Consider the following 25,780-nt stretch of genomic DNA (forward strand, 5'->3'; position numbering starts at 1 on the left):
TCCTCAGTTAGATGTCTATCTGTTCAAATATATGCATGGTATTACAAGGTGATTTTCTGAGTACCTAACTTTAGTTTGTGCAGTAAATCATTCAAATGCCTTTCTGGTCTTTGTCTTTATTAGAAATGTTCTGAAACATAATATTTCAATGTAGCTATAGTAAAAATAATAATAAAAATTAACATCTATTTTCCTGCCACTTTAATAACTTGTGTTTTTAATTTAAATTTATTGTGTTCGTTTCTGGTTTTATGTGTTTTAGATCATGTTTTACCGGGAACGTCTGAATGCAAAAATATTTTTAGAATTGAGAATATAAACACTCTGATAGAGCTTTCTAGATTAATTCTGAATTTGTTCTTGACTGTCTGTCAAGTTAACAGTTGTTAGTATAGCAAAAGGATCTGACTATAGATTTAAATTAATGCTTTCAAAAAAAATACCTGCAAAGATATTTAATTTCAGAGTGTAGAATAGTACAGTCTGTAACATAAGTGAAAGATTTAGAGACATCATCTTTAACTTTATGCTTCGTTTTAATCAGTCTCATGCTATGAATATGTGATGTGGAGGGTATCACACATGTCAAGAGCTTCGCTGATAGCAGTTTAATTAGGATTTTAGATTTACATTAGGGTATACACAAAAGTAGGTTTCTTAAATTATGAGCTAGATGAATCTGCAATGTCAGCTGTATTAGGGGACTTAGAAAGAGTTTGTTTAACGAGGAATGATATAGGAGGGACATTATAACCCATGTTTAAGTGGACTGGTAATGGACAAGGTCAAAAGAAAAAGGATACAGGGGGACAAGAACAAGAGATAAAATAGGAAACACCTCAAATATGTATACAAATGCATACAGCCTAGGAAACAAGAAGGAGGAATTACTCCATATGCAATATGGAGTAATGCAATAACAAAAAGTATGCAATAACAAAACCATGGCATCACTAGGATGAATGAGATTTGGTGGGATAACCTGGGATAACATTACAGAAGTGCTGTGATGGACAGATATGGGTTCCTCAGGAAGGACAGACAGAAAGCAAGGAAAGAGTGTTTCCTTCTGTGTAGTGTCAGGTAAAATGTATGGAGCTTTTCAGTGGGACAGAGGACAGTCCGACCGATAACTTGCAGGACAGGATGAGAGAAGAGGCTAGTAAAGGTGACATCATGGTGTGAGGTTGTTACAGGTCACCCATTCAGTACAAGGGAAATGAAGAAGCATCTTTAAATAATTCAGGAAGTACCTGAATCACAAACCCTAGTTGTTGTGTAGGTCTTTAAGCTTACATAGTTCTGCTGAAAGTATAACAAGTGGGATGCACAGAGTCAAGAAGATTTCTGGAGGATGTTGGGTATAACTTCCTCATACAAGACGAACCAACTAAAAGTGACACACAGCTGGATCTGCTATTCACTAACAACCAGGAATTGTGTTTGGATGTAATTAATGTCAGCTTGGGCTATATTGACAGTGAAATAGCAGAGTTTGAAATACTGAGGAAAATGAGGATGGAGAGTAGCAGAGTAAAAACACCCCAGGGACAGTGATGCCACCACCTTCCTGAGCAAGCCGTTCCAATACCTAACCACTCTTTCTGAGAGGAAATTTCCCCTAATTTCCAACGTGAACCTCCCCTGGTGCAACTTGAGGCCATTCCCTCTTGCCCTATCATTAATTACCTGCAAGAAGAGGCTGACACCCAGCTTTCAGGTAGTTATAGAGAGCAATAAGGTCTCCCCTGAGCCTCCTCTTCTCCAGATTCAACAGTCCCAGTTCCCTCAGCCACTCCTCATAGGACTTGTGTTCCATACCCCTCACCAGCTTTGTAGCCCTTCTCTGGACGTAGTCCAGGGTCTCAATGTCTTTCTTGTAGTTAGGGGCCCAAAACTGAACACAATATTTGAGGTGTGACCTCACCAGTGCTGAGTACAAGGGGATGATCACCTTCCTGGTCCTGCTGGTTACACTATTCCTGATATTCAGGATGTAGTTGGCCTTCTTGGCCACCTGGGGAATGCTGCTGGCTCATGTTCAGATGAGCATTGTCCAACACCCTCAGATCCTTTTCTTCTGCACAGCTTTCTAGCCACTCTTCTCCAAGTCTGTAGCATTGCATAGGGTTGTTGTGACCAGAGTGTGGCACCCAGCACTTAGCCATGTTGAACCTCATCCCATTGGCCTCTGCCCATCGATCCAACCTGTCCAGGTCCCTCTGCAGGGCCTTCCTACCCTCCAGCAGATGGAAACTACCCCCCAACCTGGCTTTGTCTGCAAACAAGGGTGCACTCAATTCCCTCATACAAATCATCCATAAAGATATTAAAGAGGATGGGCCTCAACACTGACCCCTGGGGAACATCACTTGTGACCAGTCGACAGCTGAATTTAACTCCATTCACCACCATGCTCTGGGCCCAGCCATCCAGACAGTTTTTAATCCAGCAAAGAGCATACCTGTCAAAATTATTCAGGAAGTGGAAGTAGGGACAGGCTTGAAAGGAGGAATTTAGAAACATTTCTGGGACATGTAAGGAATGATGACAGGAAGGTCAAGGCTCAACTGAAAATGAGACATCTAAGAGGTATTAAGGGCAGTAAGTGATTCTGCCACTTCATTAGTAGTAAAAGGCTGACCAAGGAAAACATGGTCTGTTGTTGAATGGAGTGGATGATTTAGTGACAGATAAGGCTGAGGTGCTCAATGCCTTACTTGCCTTAATCTTCACCAAGCCTCTGTGTTTAGTGAAATGGTTCAAGGAGAACTACAAGTAGTGCATGAGGACTAAGTCAAGGATTCCTTTAGAGAAGTTGTCCAATGGTAAAGAGAATTCTTGCAAGGGATCTCCCTATTATCTCTGAAAGGTCAAGGAAATTGGGGAAGATCAGTGATGCCTCGAGAAATGTGAATGTTGCAACCATCTTCAAAATAGTCCAAAAAAGACAGAGAACTGTAAGCTGGTCAGATTCTCTTCTATCCCTCGGAAAATCATGAAGCATGTCCTTTTGGAACATTTCTGACCACATGAAGGAGAAAATGATTGAGAAAAGTCAACTTGGATTTACCAAGCCTAAACCATTCCTGACCAACCTGTTTGTCTTCTATGATAAAACAACTAGATCTGTGAACATGCAGAAAGCAGTGGACATCATTTATCTTGTCATTAGCTAGGCTTCCATACTGTCTCCCACAGTACTCAGGTATCAGAGTTAGAATGCTACAGACTGTATGGGTAGACAACTAAAAATGTAGAAAACTGGCTATGGGATTGGGTTCCAAGGGTTGTGGTTAATTGGTTGTACATTACCTTTATGCCTTTGGCAAATGGAGTATCTCAGGGGTCTAGCCTGTCTCAGAGATAGACGCTACAGATCATTACCAATTAGTCTTCCAGATATGGATTTCTATCCTCATTCCACTTACATTTTCTTCACTTACATATTTTCACAACATTAATCTATTAAGGGATGACCTTGTGCTTTCATCTAAAATCATTTCCTTTCCTTTTTTTCTTTTTCTTCTCAGAATTTCCTCTTTTTTAATAGCAGTAGTTGTCTAATCATAACAGAAATTTGAGCAAACACGAGACTCTATTTCTTCTCAGATTAAAAATTATAAGCTTTATTTCTGTAATTTCATCTCTACCTAAGTCTGATTTCTGCCTGTTTCCATGAAAATACACGCTTTTATATACTGACCTACCTAGACCTCAAGACATACTTAAAATTCACAGGAAGTCTTTTTCTTTTAAACCCTGTAGCATTAAGAGTTTTCACCAATTTCCTGGAAAGAGTGGCAGAATATCTGAAAAGAATGGAAATTTGTTTTATTTAAATTTAGATGAATTACTGATTAAATCCTGAAAAAAAAAAGACTAACAAAGACTTATGCTGCATTCTTTCCATGTCACACCTCAACTGCAGAAAACTTTCTTTTGGACATCTTTTATTGCAGTTTGACAGTTCTGTTAAGTTTGGTTTGTGGTAATTGAGCTCACTGTCTGCAACTCTTAAAAGCTCAAGCCCAGTGTTCAAAGGTATACCTGTGGTGCAATTTGCACCACATCAATCATTTGACTTATGACTTGCATTTGCAACTGGTTACTTACATACACCTTGAAAAGCTCATTTAGTATTTGAGTCCAAGCACACAGGGAGAAAAGATGGTGTTCCTGGCTTCTGTCTTGACAGTGGTCTTAATCATGGAAACCTTGAGGTCAGAACAGGGAGCTCATCTGAATCATCTAGAAATGCAAGATAACATGGTCTTCAGGCATCATGGGTGCTATGTAACTGAGGGCTAACAGAACAGTTTGCAAAGTTATGCAAAATCGAATGTATACAAATCCAGGCAGAAAATAGCACTGAGGTACGCTATGTAAATATGAAAAAAGGTGTTTGATCATTTTCTCTTTGACAGATTTAGCCAAATTCTGTTGCTGTACTGTTAGCCTCACCAAAAGTAACTTCTGATTGGAGGAATCCTTTATTAATTTTGAACGGCTGTTTTATGGAAATTCATCGTAAATGTTTTCTTCCATCAGTAGAAGATTCCTGTCTTAGACACTTACATAAAATTAAGCCCTGAATGTTTGTATTTCTGCTCCAGCTGAGGCATGAGCTTGAGCTCCCTGTTAGATTCACTTTTTATATAATTTCACATTCTTTACTACAGATGTCCTTGCCCTGCCTCCAGACTAGTAGCCAGTATGTGTTGGACAAAACATACACTGTTATGAATACCATTTATTCACTCAGATGTTCAGTATAGTAGGTTCAGTGGAGTTCTTAGACCTTTTTCAGTTTTTGAAGCAACTTCTAACCTTCTATTCTTCCTTGGTCAGGTCATATCTCAAAGCTGAGGCTGATTCTGAGATGCTGGCCATCTCAGTGGTATCTGTTGTTTTGGGATGTTTACTAAATGACCTCTATTTTAAAGAGACAGTTTCATCTTGATTTAAAAAATTCTTACGCAAAATAGAAAATCTTTAACAGGAGCAGATTAGATTCTTTTTAGTTAACTCAGTGACAATGACTCTTACTGGTTCTGTGGAATTCCTGAAACATTAATGGTTACTCTCCATAAAGTTTATCTTGCCACTGTGTTCATGTTGTAGAGCAGTAGCTGGTCTTTGCATATTGTACTTTCAAACTTTTCTCTAGTAAATTCTTCATCATTCCCCTTTTGCAAGAATCGGGCCTCTGTGCCAGACATTACCTTCTAATGTTTATGGGAATTTACTTTCAAAGTATTTACAGCAGCACCTCATCTTGTAGAACTTCAAACTGTTCAAGTCAGGCTAGTATATGAATCCTATTATAGGTACCAAGTTCAATGATAGGTTTCATTTCTTATGAATTCCATTAAGAGTAATAATTGTCAAAACAACTGTGTTTGGTGAAAAGTGGCATATTTCCAGGCTGCTTCTTGGAAAAATTAAGCTGTGGGCATCTGATGAAAGTAAGTCAGAGAAACATCTGTTTCCCTGGACATGTGAGTTGGCAGAACTTCAGGAATGAGTAGAGGAAGCAAGACCTTAGCTAAATTATAACAAATGTTCATTTTGTAATCTGTTTTGAAAGTTACTGCTTGGGACTGATCAGCTTTTTTAGTTTATCTCAAATGAAAGAAAGATTGGATAACATAAGCACAATTGTTTTATCTAGCAGTATAACAGTTAAGAGCCCTCTTTCTCTGTGTGTGAGATTATTACTAGAAATAACTGACTGCAAGATAAGAGTCAGCATAGAATAATGAAATACAAGTTTTCATCCTGTATTTTTGATGGGTGTAAAAATAGCTCTGTTTGTCATAACATATCCCAATTGAAATTTAAATCTGTTTGCAAGCACATTACAGTTCCTGCATGTTTCCAAGACAGTTTGGGACGGTTTGGACAGTTGGGTATAGTCTTAGCATTGTCTCTGTTTCCAAAAATTCAAAAGATATTGTCCCAGGCTCTTATTATTTACCTGAGTGACTTAGAATGTAGAACTCCCCAGTCCAGCCTTTTTAAAAGTGTTTAAAGTGTCTGAAACACTGGCCATCTAATTGTTTATACATACTTTTTCGCAATTTGCTTTAAACTAAGTTTGCGCTTTGCTAAGTGCTCTAGACTTTTAAAGTAACCTTACTGAGGACACAATCACGGAGAGCAAACTACATGGATTTAAAATAACTTCTTGCATATTCCTAAACAACATTTGCAAAAAACTCATGTTTATGAATCAACATGTCCTGAGATGTTCCCTCACTCGGTGTGCTCTCTGCCATAAATCTGAGACTCTTCCATTGTTAGGTGAGGGAAAGCCTGCTCGGTACTTGCATTCTTACACATACTGCAGCCCCATCATGCTTATTTTTCAGCATTGGCATATCTAAATTCTAGTTTTTATTTCCATTTTCCATATGTTCAGCTAGAAATTTCACTCCCATCTGTACAGAAAACTCACTTCCCTATAGAAGAGTACCAGGATTTAAGTCATAAATGACCTCAGACTACTTTGTTGGTGGATTTTTTACTGGAAATCATTTGATTCAGTCTAAAAACAAATCAAACCCATTTCCTAATAAGGCAGCTTTAACTGTGGTTCAAAAATTTGTTGGCATTAATAGAAATCAAGTTTGTCTTGATAAAGAAACCATAAGTTACCAAGTTACTGTTTCATCTTTACCTTATCCTGTAAGAATTGCTGCTCAAATGATAAAAGTTTTGCTGATTATCAGTTCCTAAGTGAGATCAGCTCATCTGAGGAAGGAAAGGGCAACACATTTGGCTTCAATTCTGATAGGAGTTTCAGTGGTAGAACTGAATAAATGGATAAAGCCAAAACCTTTTCTAGACTAATTCTGGTTTGGTCAATCACAAATGACTAGGAAAAAGTACAGCAAGCCTGTGGTGACACTTCTCAGACAACTCCTTAGCCCTGTGGGAGGACTACTTGTATGGGCATTAATAAGCAAGACTAAAGGGCCAAATTCATCTCTATCTCAACATCAACATGGACTAATGTCCATCTATTAGCCACTCTCAAAAAAACTTGTATAGGATGAAGATTTACAAGGGTAAACAAGAACAGTGGGTATGATTCAGTCACAAGAAATGTTCAATCATCAGTGATAAGGAAGTGTCATTAAAGAATATGCTTTATTTCCAAAGAAGAATAAAAGTGGTATTGCTCTCAAATTTAAGATTTTCCCCTCTATTTAGCAAGTACATATGCATTTTTTTGTGCCTCAAGCTCCTCATTAGGTGGATTGGTCAGTCCAGTGTAGAAGGATGGTTTGGGAAAGATGCAGAGAATATAATTTTATCTGAAAAGGAGTGCTCCATAAAAATCTGTGAATGGGAAACATAGTTGGGCAGATGACTGAAATATTGATATATATTGATATATATCAATATCAATATCAATATTCAGACCTGTATTAATAATGATATTTTAGAACAGCATTATTATAAGGTATTTACATATTATATAATGTAACAGTATGAAACATGACATTTTTGCTAGAGACATATATGCTAGAGAATTGGTTTATCTTTTGGAAATGTCTGAGAAGGTAAAAGACCAGTCTATCACAGAAATTTTCTTGTAGAAAATTGTAGAATATAGGGATAAACAAAAGGAAAATACTCTTCTAGATTTGCATCAGAAAAGGTACTACCATTGAGATACTGCAACATTACTGTTACTATGTAAATAATGCTGAGAATTTGTCTATAGAAATGCTGCCAGTCTGGGCTATGCACAGTTAGGAAAGGTGAAATCAGTCTCTGGGATGAGTAAACCCCAAAAGACAATCTTTTAGTAAATATTCTGGCATAAAAGAAAAGTTAAAGAGAGCTGCATTATTTAGCCTAGTAAAGTAGGGACGGATGGAATATCAGAAGGTCATAAGAAAGAACAAGAATTAAAACTAATGCAAACATTTGCATAAAAATGGAACAATAAAGACTACTGAAGAATACGTTTGGACTGGAAAGTAAAGAATTTTAACCTTCAGAGGAGTTTCCAAAGCTGTGCTGGAAGCAAGAACCTTGATCACATTTTCACAAATAAAAGATTTATGAGCTAGATTTCATGAAAACACATTTCATAAAGATAGTTTATGAAGGAATTTTTATGATGTAACTGCATTTTGTAGTGAAGGAGTAAATTTTCTGGTCTTTGTCCCTCTCTTTTATTTATATATATATATGTATATATATATATATATTTGTTTCATCAGCAGTCTCTGATACTATCAAGTGTGAGATTTTTCCTAGTTTGGGATCCTTTCTGAATTTTTATTTATTTTTTTTTTGTAAATGATGATCCACAAGATAGTCATAAGCACTTGTTCTCATGCCAGAAAAGTCTGAGATTTCTTTTATTTTAATCTTGTGCCATGCATGTGATTGAGTTAATAGGATTTACCCAGGCAACTGGGAAACAACTAGGAGATGAACCTGAAGATTACAGGAAAGCAAACATCACTCCTTCAGGAAGGGCAAGAAAGAGGACATGGGAAACTACAGGTCGGTCAGCCTCACCGCAGTCCCTGGGAAGGTGATTTAGCAGCTAATTCTGGAAACTATTTCCAGACACATGAAAGAGAAGAAGATCATCAGGAGTAGTCAGCGTGGATTCACTAAGGAGAATTCATGCTTGACTAACGATAAGCTTCTATAATAAAATGAACAGCCTGATGGATGAGACAAGAACAGTGGATATTGTATTCCTGGACTTCAGTAAGGCCTTTGACAGTGTACCCCATAAGATTGTTATAGAGAAGCTGTTGAAGTATGAGCTGGATTTGCAGATCAAAAAATGGCTGAATAGCTGGACAAAAATGGTAGTGGTCTGTAGTGTGAACTCTACTTGGATGCCCATATCAAGAGAAGTACCCCAGGGCTCAATACTGAGTCCAATCCTGTTTAATATCTTTGTTAACAATCTGGATGATGGAGTAGAGTTCATCCTCAGGAAATGCAGGGATGACACAAAAATGAGTGGAGAAGCTTACTCACTAGAAGTGAGCCATCAGTCAGCCATCCAGAGTGACCTTGACAGTCTGGAGAGGTGGGCTGACAAAAATTTCATGAAGTTCAACAAGGAGAAGAAGTGCAAAGTGCTGGCCCTGGGGAGAAACAACTCCAGGTGTCAGTATGGGTGTCACCCAGCTGAAAGGCAGTTCTGCAGAAAAGGACTTGGCATTCCTGGTGGACACCAAGCTGAACACGAACCAAAAATATGCCCTTGCTGCTAAGAAGCCTAATGGTATTTTTGGTACATTAGGCAAAGTATTGCCAGCAGGTAGAGAGGGGTAATCCTTCCACTCTACTCAGCACTGATAAGGTCACATTAGAGTGCTGTGTCCCTCTCTAGGTCTCCCAGTATAAGAGAGGCCTGGACATCCTGGAGGGAGTCCAGTATAAGGCCACCAAGATAATGAAGGCACTGGAGCACTTCTCCTGTAAGGAGAGTCTGGGAGAGCTGTGACTGTTCAGCCTGGAGAAGAGGGGACTCAGGAAGGATCTTATCAATGTCTATAAATCCCTGAAGGGGATTTAGGCAAAGAGGATGGAGCCAGCCTCTTTTTGCTGGTACCCAGTGCCAGGACAAGAGGCAATAGGCACAAACTAGCACACAGAAGGTTCCCTCTGAATATCAGGAAGTGCTTCTGTGCTGTGCAGGTGACATTGCTCTGGCACAAGTTGCCCAGAGAGGCTGTGGAGTCTCTCTCTTTGCAGACCTTCAAACACCACCTGGACATGGTCCTGAACAACCTATGTATCCCTACCTGAGCAAGTGGGTTGGACCAGTTGACCTCCAGAGGTCCCTGGATACCTAAACTATTCTGTGATTCCATGATTCTGTGAAAAGCAGCTTGAAAATACAGAATAACTTCCTGTTAGAAGTAAAAATCGGTAGCAAAAAAAGTGTTTTTTAAGTAGTGTTTTTCAATTTGAGATGGTAACAAGTTTCCTTGAACAAATACAGCAAACAAATAAGCAAGCTCCTTTGCAAAAGCCTCTGTGAGGCATCACTTCCCTGACCTTACAGTAGCTGCCTTTCCTTTCAAAAGTAAGATGAAATATTTAAATGTCTTAATGCGTTATGCTTCTGTTTTCTGCCCTACATTCTTGCACTTACAAATCAAAACATCATGACATGCAAAATTTATTGTCAATGGCCTAGATTTTAACTTTTCTCTTTTTTGAGTCTGTTTTTCTGGTAAAGGTTTTTAAGACTACTATAGTTCTTATTAGTCTTCCAGATGCAAAAGCATCATTTACCTAGTCTTTGAAGTTCTATCTCCAATGTCTGCATATAAATGAATCCCTATATGTCTCTTATTAGCACTGATCGGTACAATATTGTTTAATGCTTGTACAGTATTGATAGGCCATGGCCTCACTTTTACCATAATCACAGTGTGCTGACCACCATACAAACATTTTTTTTTCTTTTACTTGAAGAGATTGCCCTCAGTAGTAGGCATGTGAGTACATGAAATAGCAGGCAAGAAACAGTTTAAATAATACTGAGAGATTCCATAGATAAGAATTTTGTCAACAAACAATAAGGAAGAGAGAAGGTATGTCTATAGTTTTAAATACAGCCAAATAGCCTGGATTAGCCTATGTTAATACAACTTAAGGTTAGCACCTGAGAGCAGACTGCATGCATCTGTCCTACAGACCACTCAGTCTAGGTCTTCCCTGGAGCCTGTATAGTTCCCATTTCACTTCATTTAGTTAAGATTTTTTTTTGAATAATATAAGGGCTACCCTCTAGAATGATGGTATGTTCTATGTGTGCTGGGGTATGGGACGAAAACACCTGCACAACCTTCCTGGAAAGAAGTTGATTTGTTCTTATCTATGCATCCTCAGTGCACAGTACCTTGAACCATGCCCAAAATGAGTTGGGGGAAAGCTAGTACTTTGAATGCTGCAGGCAATCAGGACCCTGTGTGCTCAGGCATACTCATTGGTTCCCTTTTATTTTTCATTTCCTTTACTTTAGAACTGTGGACCCTGAAGATTTGCAGCATTTCCAGTTTACCTGAAATCTAGGTAAATTTGTGGTGTCCAAAAGCTGCGGCAACTCTAAAGTTATTCCCTAAAGGATCAGAGTTCTCAGATTGTGGAGCAGAATGGTCCATTAGAGGGGTTGGAGATAGAACTTGGGTTACCAGCAGTTTCAGCCATCTGATTTGAATCATCTCTGCACGTCTATAAATGTTTTCATTTTTCTGTAAAGCGGACAGATACTAGTGTTGACAGATTTTTGTTTGTACATATCTATTTTTTCCATGAATATTGGCAAGAGATTGGTTTATAACTTGTGGAAATGAACATTCTCTGAAAGTCTATTTGAAGCCCCCAGTAGGTGTTTTAATGTGTAAATGGGCACTCCAAGAGTGTGAACACTTCTTATGATAGATAAAGACGACTAAGATGAAGGTAGTACATATTTATCATTGCCCTTTTGGAGACCAGTTCATGAACAGAAGCATCTTAGATTATTTTTTGAGGCATAAAAGCCATGTCCAGATGTCCCAAATAATAAACCCAGTAGATCTGAGCTAGTGTCTATATTTTCTCACAAAATTCCTGGTAGAAGGGAGAAACCTATTGATGTCACCTGAAGCCACCCTGAAATGGAAATCCTGCCTGGACCAAAACTGACTCAGAGATACTGAATTTGCACAGTGCTTGAATAACTGACTGATTTATTCCTTCAGGAGGGATGTGTAGCTAGTAGACACTTGAAATCTATGTGTTCAGTTTTGAAATGCTAGCTAGCTGATCCCTGGTCATAAGGAAAAGTTCAAGAAGAATTGTGATATAAAATTTGATTGGAGATGGTAAACACTCAGTTCTAGTATTTTCTCATATCAGAGAATCTTGCTAAAGTCATGAATACTCACACCTAATACATTTATCTGAATACTTTATATTAATAAAATACTAAAGCATATCTTTCAATAGGGTAGATTTTAAAATATAGCTAAATTTTGAAGAGGACAATGGAAGCAACTTCAGTCTTTCAGGCTATGCTTTCTCAAAAACTTTTTAATTTGAAGATTAGCAAGAAATATAAAAAAAAATAAATAAATAAAAGCATGAGCATCTGTTGTGAAATCTTGATCCAAGTTTGTTTGTCCTTATCTCTAAACAGAGGTCCCAATATTCATGTTTTGCCATGCCACATGTCCATATTAAACATTCAAGGAAAGTGATTTTCTTCCTTCACAAATGGCAAATCACAACAAAGGAAGCAAAAATAGTTCAAGTCTTCCACCTTAGGGTATAACATGCAGTAATTATGGATTCCATTTCTAATAATTATGACTCTGATTTGTGGTGCTCCCAAGCACCCAAATTTATGGTGGGATTGACTGGTAACTTCATGTTCTTAATATTGGAATATCTGAATTTGAGTGCTTCTGTGATGCTGCAGAAAGGAAAATCCTAGACAACATGCCCATTTGGCACAAAGAGAAACAGTTCTTCCTGATCCTAAACAGACAGTCCTGTCAGATCTTTGCATCCTGAAAGATATTTCCTCCCTGCTCATAAGAAGAACAAAGCAATGTTGAATAGAGTGAGCAATCTTAGGTATGGACAGTAGGGACAAGAAGCCAGTTGGTTCCATTCTTCCTGTCCAGTAAGACATCAACATTATTAATAATGCAGTGTTGTTTATGTTGTAATTTTACTATATGTATAATGGTATGTATCAGTCTCAATTTAATCTTAATCTCTCTTTTTTTTTTTTCTTTCTTTTTTTTCTTTTTTTTAAGTAAAATTTGCCTACTCCTAATGCTGTAAAAACCTTGGAAACATGACACATTTTTTACTTCATTGTTTTAAAAACACATGGGAGATATTTACATTATTTAGCAATCTTAATAGAATCTTAAATCTCAATGTCATGATTTTTCAAGACTTGGAAAGGGAATATTTATATTAAATAAATATAAATATATATTTATATAAATAAATAAATAAAGGTATTTATGGTAATATATAAATAAATCGTAAAGTAAATGGTATAAATGGTAATATATAAATAAATAATGGTATCAGTGAGAGTTTAAATAGTTGTCTAGGTTTTTTAAATGATGCTGCAATATTCATATTAAGACTTCTGTTAAAAACATACTAGAAATATACTTCCATATTTTCCCTTCCATAAGAAATAGCAAGCTTTTTCCATGTGACATAATTTCTTTGTGCAAATAACAAAATTTTGGATAAAGGTAATTTTTTCATGTCAACCATTTTAGCAATTACATTGCACTAATTTCATGACTTTTTTCATTTTAAGTATTAAATAACTTATATAAGCACATCAAATGCAAAGGTTGATTTTGATTCTTATTATTTTAGATTATTATGTCATGCAATGAAAGACCATATAGTGCGTGTTGCAAATGAAGCAGAATTTATTTTGAACCGACAAAGAGCTGAAGATGTCCACAAGCATGCTGAGTTTGAGGTAAGCCTAAAAGTTGATGCATTTTTGCTTTTCTGTTTTCACTCAGTTGTCACCTACACTGTAATTCCATGCAATAAAGATTTTCTTCCAAGAAAGAAATTTATATTGAAGACATTTCAAAATTAGTTTTTAAAAGCCTTAGCTTTAAAAGCCTCAAACACAAGGAACTGGTTTAATTTCTCATCTCCTCGCTGAAATTCATGAAAACATTTACAGCTTGAAGAAATCCCTTAATCAGAATGTCTGCTAAACTGGTATGGCAGACCCTTTAGTTTCACAAAGAAGTTTTCTGATTTATTGCAAATAGTAATGCAAGTCACATTACTAATTATTTCTGTTGGATTTTATCAACAGTAAGTTCAGTGAGAAAGAAAAATAGCTATTATATATAAGGCATTTCAAAAAATTAAGAACAATAAATGTTTTGTTAGAATTTGCATTTTATGACATTTTTGTTAGGATACTTTTGCTTTTTGGATATCCTTAGAGAATTTACTTTCTATAAATTATATATTGAAACATGATAATACATATGTTAGCTACTAGTCATTAACTGATCATTAACTAATTAATCATCAACTACTGACAACATGTTTACATTGCCTGTTCTTTTTAAGTATTGGAAGAAGTAACATAGCAGCTGGATCCCATAAATCTATAATTTTTGCCCCTTAAAAGGAGTCAAATTTTAATTGCTTTTTTCATCAATAAGTGTTGTAATTAAAAGCAAATTACTTGAAAATGATGTAAATGTACAAAAAAGCTATTTCAAAAACATTTTTTCAAGTTCAGTGAAATGTTTTTGATGATTCCTTTGGGATTAATTTTGTTCCTATCCAAAAAAAAAGAAAAAATCATGCAAAAGTGGTCAAATGCAGTTAAAATTCATATTTTTGACATGACTTTACCAAATATAATTTTGCATTTTTAAACTGCCTTTATAAACATTTCAACATCACTTGTTTTTATTATTTCCAAACTTGCCTGTGTTTGCATACATTTGTATATAAATATGTATGTACAAGCACACTTTTCATGTGTTTTAATTCTCGAGTGACCTAAGATTGAGACAGACTGACTTAGTATTAATGATAAGAAATAGCTGTATCAATTTATCCATCTGTCAGAAAATGTCAACAAGCACCTGGTGGATAGAAATCCAGTAATCTTAGCTTTGATGAGGTTTTTATCTCATTGAAACAGCTCTTTTAAATGTACACTTTGATGTACTAGTTCTTGTGCTCCTTGACCTAGCTGAAAAGTGTGAGACAGAGATATCTGTTGTCATTTCGAGTACACATAACCTTTACTTCATTTTGTCAGAGCAGACAGCAGACACTTGTCATATGGGATTGCAACAACTTTATTACCAAGAATATACTGAATATTTCAAACTTAGATAAAATCACATTTACAATTAAGTGTGTGTCAGAGTGAAGTTTCATATTGCCTCAACAATAAATAACATTTGATATTTATCACAGCATCACGCAGTAACCTAAGATGACAATAGAAGATTGAGTTATCTGTTCTTTGAAGAATACATAGAGGTATAAGGTCTGTCAGAACTCTAGACAAAATGAGAATATTCAATTAACTTCCAGCTTCTGTTAGCAAATAGGATTTAGAATATTAACTAAATTCCCTAAGGAATAGCCTTAAGTCAGTCTTATTGTCTGGTGAAGAAACCAACACATTTTTCATATATGAAATTTTTCATTATATTTGTCACATGAAAAACCTCAGCTACATGTTTCAGATGAATAAGATAAAATCTGAAAGTCATAAAAGAAAATTATGATATGTAGTCTGTGTTAAATATGAACCTCAGATGTACTTAAATAAAGTGGCAGTTAAAGTCTGAAAGAAAGTTTTATATATTACCTTTAATAATGGTAGGTATATAACCAAGCATTTTATTATTCATCCTACTTGAAAGTAGTAAGGACAAAGAGATTTCTGGTAGTTTTCTCTTGCATAATTGTAAATCTGTCATTTTGTTTTAATAAGCTGTATTGGTATATATTCCGGGGTTTAGTACATGTTAATCATTGCTCTCAGCAAGGAAAGTGAGTGGCTATTTTATTTTTACCTTTTAAACTTTAATTGCATAATTATGGATGAAATTATTTGGCCCAAGCTGCACTGAGTTTTGCCTGCGTAATGGGGAGGCCTTGGACCAGCATGTAAATTTTATTCTGTGACTACAGCTGCAGTCAGGGCAAGAGAAAATCCTCCTAGAATGGTTGCTTTGCAGTTAACTTCCATTTTGTTAACCTTTGTAATTGTTCAGGAAGAAAAATGAAAATTTAATTTTACTGTCCAATGAGCTGGTGAAATATTAACCTCATTAGTAAGGCAGATCATTGTACTAATTGGTGCTTCCCTGTACAAGAAGATAAATTGAAAAATGAATTAACCCTTTATGAATTAGTGTAATGATTGTTCTTTTCCAGATAGATTACTTGAAAAAATGACTATAGCCTAGTGGAAAGACCACTGTTAAAGTCTTACCAAATACTAATGCAATCACTAGCAAAAGGGTAGTGTACAGAAATATGAAGAATAAGTACAATCTACCATGAGGTATGCTAAACTGTAATTGCCTTTTAGAATATTAGAATATAGTGGTCTATTCAACACTAAGTGTTACAACAGTGAGTATTGGCTGAACATTCTAAAATGGTGCACAATAATCTGTGCATGCAAAAATGTAGGTCTTTAAAATAGGTAATTTTCAAATTAGCTCTTTTTTGAGAATAAATCAGCTTTTGTAATTTACGCCTAGAAAATGATGTAATTGACTCCTTTTAATTACCGTAGCTACATTTGCTTTATTTAGACATTTTGAAAGAATCTTTACTGGGAGGAGAAATTGGATTTAATCTTAACATGGTTTTGAGAAAAGAAATGGAAAATTTACATTGTTCTTATTATATGTAAAGAAAGGATTTATCAAAACTAAAATGCACTACTCAGTTTTGACTATTTTAGAAACAAATTTGCATGAATAATTACAGCATTTATTTTAGAATTAATTACCTGTTAAAGGAAACATTATAAAAACTTTAGATCTTAGTTGCAAAGATGGTGACTTTTTTATCCATTCAGTTATTTTAAAAGTTGTGTGTATGTTAAGAATTTTTTAATTTTATGATATAAGACCGAAAATATACTTCTTAATTTGATAGTCAGTTTCCCTTAAGCACCCATAATAATAGTTATTTTTTTTATTTCTTTAATTTGAATTGTAGATTTTATTGAAGTTTAAGAATCAAGCCCAGCATACATGTATATATATACATATATTTCTGCAAGACTGGTTTGAAGTAGAATATACTGTATATACATATGTTATACCTGTATTTTATGCTTGAGAATACATGAAAATTTTGCAAAACCAGCTCTTAAGGCATACCCATGGTCACATACACACACATGGAGTATGTATGTTTTTAGTTGTAATTCAGATGTTTTTGCCCTTGATTGCCCTTTAAATTCTAAATGTTCTGACATCTTTCTTGTGAATTAAATATAGTAGTAGAACCATTTAAATTGAATGGTGTGTCCTGTTCCTCTTAAACATATCTTAATGAGCTTGTTGGTTCTTGATATATTTAAAGAGTTTTAGTACATAACCATTTTAAGGTGACTCCTAAATAGCCTATCTTTTGTCAAGTAGATGTACTTTCATTCCTAGTCACAGTGTGCTCAATATGCTGCTGACAGAAGAGAGGAGGAGAAGATGTGTGATCATCTTATCAGTGCTGCTAAGCATCGAGACCACGTTACAGCCAATCAGCTAAAACAGAAGATACTCAACATACTAACAAATAAGCATGGTGCCTGGGGAGCTGTTTCTCACAGGTAAGCTGCAAACATAAAAAGTGTGGTTTAAATTTTAATTTCAAAGTCTAAGAGCAACAGTTACTGTATAACTGAAAAATGAATGTAGCAGGAGTTAGAATTGCCTAAATATATTCTTTCTCTGTTGTTAGTCTTTTCTTCAACTGTTTTTTGAGAAGTCCTCTTTGCTAAAGATTCAAAGATAAAATTCCTTGATAGATTGCAAACATAATATTTTACCATATTTTAAATAAATTGTAATGGGTATTTGTCAATCATAAAGCAGATATAATACTGATGCTGTTGGTGTATAATTAGCTTTTGAGGCTCCTAACAGTATCATAGCCTCTCTGAGTGAAATGCTCTGAGTGAATGAGATACTAAGAGAAAGAGAGCTTGCCATACAGATGTCAACAAAGGAAGCCTGAACAAAAGATCAGAGAGTCAAAATGACATGTCTAGCATTATAGTCAGTATTAGAACAACCAGCAGAACTGAGTCACACAGGTTGCTGTCTAATACTTTCTTCTGTTTATAGCTTTTTTGTGCAACTGATGAAGCAGGAAGGTCCAGTGGTAAAACTGCCCTACTATAAAACAGTAGTCAATACCAGCCATGCAAAAAGTCTATACACTTAAAGCAAAACCTATATGTCTGCTTGAATTTATCATCTAAAGCTGAATGCAACCAAAGTGCACTCAATTTTGCAGGTGCTCCTGTAAAACCAAAAAAATAAAACAAAACAAACAAACACTGCATGATCCAAAATATAAAATTCTTATGATATGTAAATGATAAAATATTTGAGATTTTAATCAGATCTGTGTTGAATACTGTTTTTAAAAATTTATTCTATTCGACATAGAGATTAAATGAAAGTTTGTCATACTAAAAAAACACAAAGCCTTGCTCTTCTGAATCACAAAAATAGCCAGTGGCTAAGGTGCTGACCTTCATGTGGAAGAACTGAGCTCAAATTGCTCTTTTCCTTCATGCAGAGCAAGGTCTTGAACCTGGGTCTGTCATGTGAGTGCCCTGTCTGCAAACCTAGAGACTGGCAAGTCTCTTTCTTGTTTGTGCATTCTAGCCAGTTAATAAATCGATTATTTATTCAAACTGGAACAGCTCAAACAGTAGAGATTCAGGAAGTTTTACTCCCAAATATAATTTTTTATAGTTTAATTTCCTTCTTAAATCCTGTTTGTCTGCTCTAAGTTAGGCAGAGCAGAACAAAAAGTTCCATTTAAGCTGAGAAGCCTTTTCAGTAAAAATCTAGTTAAGACTGATATGCTGATTTAAATAAATAAATAAATAAATAAATAAATAAATAACATCCATACATAAATATTTTTCTTTCAGGAAAAACTATCTGAATGTAGATTCAGCTTATTAGAAAAGATGTTGAATAATAGACTTGACACATCAGTAATAACATTTTATAAATACCATGTGTACTGTTCATTCTTTTTGTCATGCTGTTTAGTTGGATCTTGAAGTTTACAGTGTAAACTAAAATGCAGTTTTTCATATTCATCATCCTCATATCTTCCAACGAAAACACAATTTCCTGGATGACCAAGGAGATGTATTTTATTTTTATTTTTTTAAGGCGGAATTCAGCCTTGAAATTCTATAGTCTAACATCACAGACAATTAATTAATTAATATTTAAATACGTTAAAAAATAATTTAAACAATGACATTAAGATTCAACAACCATGTTATCTCTAGTTGAAACTTAAAGCAGTGTATCTGTAGATTTGAACCTGATGAAAATAAGTGCAATTTTCAGTCCTTTTAATGTCTTTGAATTTTTTAAAAAGTTGTGCTTCAAGTTTGGTTGCAGACACTTTGCAGGCTTTGGTCAGTTCCTCTCCATGCCACTGGTCACTAACTCTTACAGGAAACTATCTCCTCTGGGTCAGACAACTTTCCTTTTTTGCATTGTTGAAGGCATACTAAGTGTCAACAGACCACTGCTGCAGCTTATTTTCGCTTTTTAGTCCATGATAGTTTTTGATAGTCAATGAAGCAGCTAGACACCTTTGACAAACCTATCATATTTCTTATATCAAGAAAAATAAACTCCTGTTTTATTCCTATCATGCCACTTCCCCTGTGTGCTTGCTTCTCATTTTCTTGCACTGCTGCTTTCACATTTTGGCCACATATAATGCAGCTGTCGGCCTAGTTGGTTTTTAGATACAGGCTACTTGTGGCTAATTTTTAACCTATAGAAGTGAGCAAGTTGACAGTACAAGGTCTCCAGGTGGGGTTCACCATTCACAAGAGCTGAACAGAACATGTCCTTGCACTTTAGGTCCTACCACACATGTCATGGCAACTGGGTGATCCATCACACAAGCACACTTTCTGTTATGAGACCTAATGGACTGTAAAGGGAGAGGCCTATGACACCAGCCGTTATGGGAAGATGACCAGTTGGAAAGCATCTACACCTTGTTAAGAACCAAGGTCACTGGTTCTCGGTGAGCAGATTTAAAAGGCTTCAAGTGTAGAAAAGAGAAGGCTAGGGAAGCTATTTAGGCACAGAAATCAAAACCTGTTGTTAATTAAGTGGTTTCTCCAGTACTTTTTATATAATGGAAATTAAGATGTAATCTAAAATTTTACATTCCTGTTGTCTTGGCTGTCAACATGCTGACAAAACATATTTAAAGTAATGATTTTTATTCTTGATGGAAAATTACAGTGTTGGCAGTCTCTTCATGCTTTCCTATGCCCCAGAAGATACAGTCTAACTGGAAGAGAGCTAATAAAAAAAAAAATAGTTTGGCATTCCAGACATCTAGACCTCTGTAGTGACCACATCACTTCTGTCAGGAAGAATTTGTAGAGTTTTGAAAGCGCATCACCAATTCCCTGTTCAGCTCTTGAATATGAGAACATTATTGGAAACTGCAAACTAAAGAAAAATGACACACTGGAGTAAGGGATGGCATCCAAGCCTTGACAGGCTTGAGAGGTGGGGATGCACAAACCTCATGAAGTTCAACAAGGTCAGGTGTAAGGTCCTGCAGATGGGTCAAGGCAATCCCAAACACAAATACAGGCTGAGCGATGAGTGGATTAAGAGCAGCTCTGAAGAGAAGGACCTGGGGTTGTTGCTTGATGAGAAGCTTGACGTGAGTTGGAAATGTGTGCTTGCAGCCCAGAAAGCCAACCATATCCTGGGCTACATCAAAAGCAGCATGGACAGCAGGCCAAAGGCCCATCTACGCTGCTCTCGTGAGACCCCACCTGGAGTACTGCATTCTACAGCCCTCAGCTATATGGCCACCAGCTCAAGAAGTACATGAATGTACTAGAACAAGTCCAGAGGAGGGCCACAGAAATGATCAGAGGGCTGGGGCACCCCTCTTAGGAAGACAGGCTGAGGGAGTTGAGGTTGTTCTGTCTTGAGAAGGCTCTGGGGAGACGTTATAGCAGCCTTCTGGTAACTAAAGGAAGCCTGGGGAGGGATTCTTTATCAGGTAATGTCGTTATCGGACAAGGTGTAATAGCTTTTAAGTAAAAGAGGGTAGATTTAGGTTAGATATTTGGAAGAAATTCTTTATTCTAAGGGTGATGAGGTACTGGAACAGGTTGCCCTGAGATGTTGTGGATACCTCATCCCTGGAAGCATTCAAGGTCAGGTTGGATGGGGCTTTGAGCAACCTGGTCTAGTGGGAGTTGTCCCTACCCATGGCAGGAGGTTGGAACTAGGTGGTCTTTAAGGTCCCTTCCAACCCAAACACTCCTTGATTCTAAGAAATCCTTATAAGGATTTCTTAGAGGGGAAGGTGAAGAAATAGGTACCCAGTTCTGCATGATAAATGTTTAGGAATAACAATGCCTTTTGATATCCAAAATGGGTAAGATAGGTTAGAATCTACTTTTGGAGGATGAGTGTGATTTTTAAGAGCTTCAGTTCTCTATGACGTACACCATCTGCTGCCACTGATATCCTGATAATTGCACCACATAGTGTATATATATATATATGTATACACATATATACACATGTGTTTTTTTTTTCTTTGTGTGTGTGTTTCAAGGTAAGGAAGAGTTGTGTTTTAAGGTAAGGAAGAGTTTTAAGTCCTTTAGCAAAGACTCTTATGATATAAAATATTACACTGTTTCAAATATAACAAAATATAACACTGTTTTCAGAAAATCTTTTTTCCAAATTTATCTTTTTAACAAATATTTTCTCTTCATTTCTTAAAGAAGAAAAAAAAATATTTTGCTCCATTTTTTGCAGGTGTTAGCATCAACTCCCCTAATTTTCCTAAATGAAATTATTGAATCATCTTATTTTCTCCTACATATCTCAGATAAAGAGTAATGGTTTTTATAATATGTCCATTTATTTTGTTATAAATCCTGTTTGTGCCCTTAAACCAAACTAATTCTGTTTTTCTCATTTGGGCAACCATTTTAGATATCTTCAGTTTAGATATCATCAGATTAGATAACTTACACTAAACATAGAGTTTCTTTTATTCTTTCTTATATTTAACGTTATACCAAATTTGTATATCTGCATGTTTTTTCCATTCAGATGAGAAATTGATGAGTTGGCTATTTCTTTGATGCATTGCCACTTACACACAGTGAATATGTACCATCCTATTTCCTTCATCTTGGGAAGAATCAAACAGGGTGTTTCATAGCTTATCGTTCAAAGCAACTTTCAGCCAGCATTTACCCTTAGATTTTTTCAGGGTTATAGCCTTCATGTCACAACATATGCTTCCTTCTGTCTTCTCTGTCAGTTTCATATGGTGCTTCTCTTCCTTCCCATCTGCTTCACTCCCCATACACATCTTTCTTTTAATATATATGTATATGATATTTAAAAAAAAAAAGTTTACTGAAACCTGTCTGGGAACATGAATCAAATTGCTTCTCAGCCACATGTATGCCTATTTTTTGGGCTGTAATCTGTCACTGTGCTTGTTTGGAGGGTTCTGTTATTTCAGCTGTTTGGTTTAATCAGATACCACAACTTTGTAAAAATTTTTATTCAAGAATACTTCACATATAGTTATACTTACAGTTTCTATAAGTCTAAGGCAACCAAGGGCAATACAGGAAAGGTCTGAGCTCCAGGTTCTGTTCTAAATCAAATACAAAATATTTGTCATTGATATTTTCACATTATCAGTTTTGATATACATGGGAGGATTACTATAATGAGAAAAAATGACATTTAAAAGTGAGACTTGGTTCTCTTGCTTTCAGTGATTTGATGAAGGAGGTTCCTACATTAAAGCAGCATTACCAAATAGCAAGTATACAAGGGCTTTTTCTGTTCAAATCCATCTTTGGTTAAACTAGACACCCATAACAAATTAATCATTCATGGTGGAGGGCAGAGCTGTCAAATTCATTCCGTGGTGAAGACCAAATTTGTCTGGGGAGACAGGCTGGAAATAAAGTTTCTTGCCAGACAGCTAGTTTTGCCTCTCACTACAGCATGTGCTTCTACAGAGATTGGGTTCTGCGGGGGGTGGGGGGTGGGGGGGAGGGGTGGGGCAGGGAGATTACTGAAAGAGGAGAACTCCCCTTTTCTGAGCCTATAGGGCTTGGCAGTTAAACATGTTGATTCTGGAAAGACACTGCTTCTAAACCAAATGTTTCCATTTTACAGCAAGAAGGATGAGAACACATGAACTGAGTAAGCAGGAGTTTCCCTTACAGCCAACCTTGGCATGCTCTGACTCTGTCATCATACTAGCTGCTGCCTTAGGAAGTGGAGAGAGACACAGAACCCATCCTGTCCCCCACTGCAAATCATCTTCATCTGGTTTAGCTATTCATTCATTTCTAGTTCATTTTAACTGCTAGACATAAATTACAAAGGAAGCCTTAGAGTAGTGGCAAAGATGTAGGACCAGATCCAGTCTACTGAGTCTAGCAGAGTGTTTAATATACCTGTTGTTTGAGGGTCTGTTAAAGTGATGCATTTTTCCACATAGCCTGTAAGAATTAAGAATTTGTTTTTGGAATTGGTGGAATATGGTTTTGTTTACAAAACGTTGCTTCCAGATTGATTTCATGGAATCTGCATACTTTTCAGCTGATTCATTAGATATTTTGGTTGCAAGTTCCAAATATTCAGTTCTAAAACAGTTTCATCATGATAAAACATTAAGAAAATGCTTTTCTGTCTTCTGTTGTTTTTACTTAGCTGCACTACTTTTGAGGTACGTTGAGATCACCAGATGTGTCTTCATTATTTACATCCTTGGTCCAGTATTAATCACCCTTCTGTAGCAGGATTTGGACATAAAAGTGATTGAGATTATTTTTCTAATCGGAACACTTTTTTGTAGTATTTTACTACTTTGATGTTCTTCTTATCTTTCTGCTGTTCCTGCTGCTCTGCACCCATTATATTGCATCCACTACCTTTTGTGTACCCTGCTAGTTTCTCCCTCCCTGATTGCTTACCACTGTGGTGGAAGGCAGAGACTGTCCAAAGGAATTCTTGCTAATAATCTGTACCCTTTGAAGAGCACAATAGGGACAGAAAAATTCTGTATCACTTCCTAAGAATAAGTTAGATGTAGGATGCTATTTGCAACTTGCCAAGAAACAAGCATTGCATAGCCAGAGATGGGTCACACAAGTGAGTTCAGTTTGCTTAAGTGACATTTATTCAGTTCTGAATTTGTGCAAGGATACTAAGTTGTTTTGAACTGTGGTGCTTTTTGCTGTAGATTTTCTCCCACAGGTGGGAGCAACCTCTGAAGAAAATAATTTTTTGCAATGTGAATTTATTTATGAAGCAGTATAAAATTATTTATCTCTAGTAAGTACAATACATTGTACTTAATATTAAAGTACAAAGATATTCGTTTAACTTTATTACTTTTGCAAGAAGAGATTTATTTTTTCCTTATTTACTCTGTGTTTTTCCAATTTTAGGAGAAGTTTTTGTTTGTTTGGTTGGTTGGTTTCTGCCTACATTTTTTCCCCTCTTTAGCTTCACAGCAAACACAAAGAGGGAAGTTTTGTCCATGTTATTTTTCTGCAAGCTTTACACACAACAGATCTTTAGATTTCAGTATAGTCTTTAACTGGAACAACAATCAGAATACAAATTCACATGACGTAGTGTCAATTTACTATGTATGTTTTTATTATAGCAGTAACAAGAGGATTTAAAATTGTATGTATGTTAAGAGAGACCAACCTTAAGAGTCTGAGAGGGCCTTGTGCTTCTTCTTAGGTCTAGCCATAGAGATAGAATATGCACATACAGCAGTTCAGCTTCCAGTATACCGGTCACAAGAATGGGTTCAGACCAGTGGTCCATCTAGCTCAGTAACCTATCTTCATCTATAAGTGAATGCTTAAGAAAGAGCAAGAATAGGTGAAGTAGACACGATCATAGAATCATTCAGGTTGGAAAAGACATCTAAGATCATCTAGTCCAACCTTTAACCTAGTACTGACAAGTTCACCATTAAACCATGCTACTAAGTTCTAAATCTACATGCTCCTTGAAGACTTTCAGGGATAGTGATTCAACCACTTCCCTGGACAGCCTATTCCAATGCAATTTCAGTCAAGAAATTTCTCCTAATATCGAACCTAAACCTCCTCTGGAGCAAATTGAGGCCATTTCCCCTCACATCATCACTTGGTACTTGGGAGAAGAGCCCAATCCCCACCACACAACAACCTCATTTGAGGTAATTGTAAAGTAAAATAAGGTTTCCCCTGAGTCTTCTTGTCTCTAGACTAAACAGCCCCAGTTCCCTCAGCCTCTCCTCTGGACTTATTCTCTAGATCCTTCAACAGCTTCATTGCCCTTCTCTGGACACACTCCAGCACCTCCATGTCCTTCTTGTAGTGAGGGGCCCAAAACTGAACACAATACTTGAGGTGAGACCTCACCAGAGCCAAGTAAAGGGAGACAATCACTTCCGTAGTCCTGCTGGACGCCCTGTTTCTCTTACAAGCCAGGGTAGTGTTGGCCCTCCTGGCCACCTGAGCAGACTGCTGGTTCATGTTCAGCCAGCTATCAACCAATACCTCCCGCATCCCTAGCTGCCAGGCAGCTTTCCATACACTCTTCCCCCAGCCTGTAGCATTGCATAGGGTTGTTGTGCCCCAAGCGCGGGACCCAGCACTTGGCCTTGTTGAACTTCATAAAGCTGGCCTCAGCCCATGAGTCCGGCCTATCCAGATCACTCTTCAGAGCCCTCTTACCCCTGAGCAGATCAACACTCATGCCTAATTTGCTGTCATCTGCAAACTTACTAACAGTACACTTGATCTCCACATCCACATAAAGATAAAAAGATAAAGATATTGATAAAGATGTTGAAGTGAACTGGCCCCAGTACTGGAGCCCTGGAGAACACCACTGGTAACCGTCATTCATCCGGATTTAACTCCATTCACAAAGATTCT

The 25,780-nt window shown here is 36.5% G+C and overlaps 1 protein-coding gene across 7 annotated transcripts in view; it reads left to right on the top strand.

Moving 5' to 3' along the window:
* Positions 1-25,780, top strand: part of NBEA (neurobeachin) — a gene marked incomplete at its 5' end in the record, with an annotated part of 512,607 nt that overhangs the window by 261,265 nt on the left and 225,562 nt on the right. For all 7 annotated transcript variants that reach the window (XM_082765401.1, XM_082765407.1, XM_082765402.1 and 4 more), the window contains 2 exons: positions 13,396-13,504; positions 17,205-17,371. In XM_082765401.1, the coding sequence (XP_082621527.1) occupies positions 13,396-13,504; positions 17,205-17,371 (276 nt within the window). The remainder of the gene's footprint in view (positions 1-13,395; positions 13,505-17,204; positions 17,372-25,780) is intronic.

The sequence above is a fragment of the Aythya marila genome, assembly GCF_965140915.1.
Source record: "Aythya marila genome assembly, chromosome: 1".
In the NCBI taxonomy this organism is placed as follows: Eukaryota; Metazoa; Chordata; class Aves; order Anseriformes; family Anatidae; genus Aythya; species Aythya marila.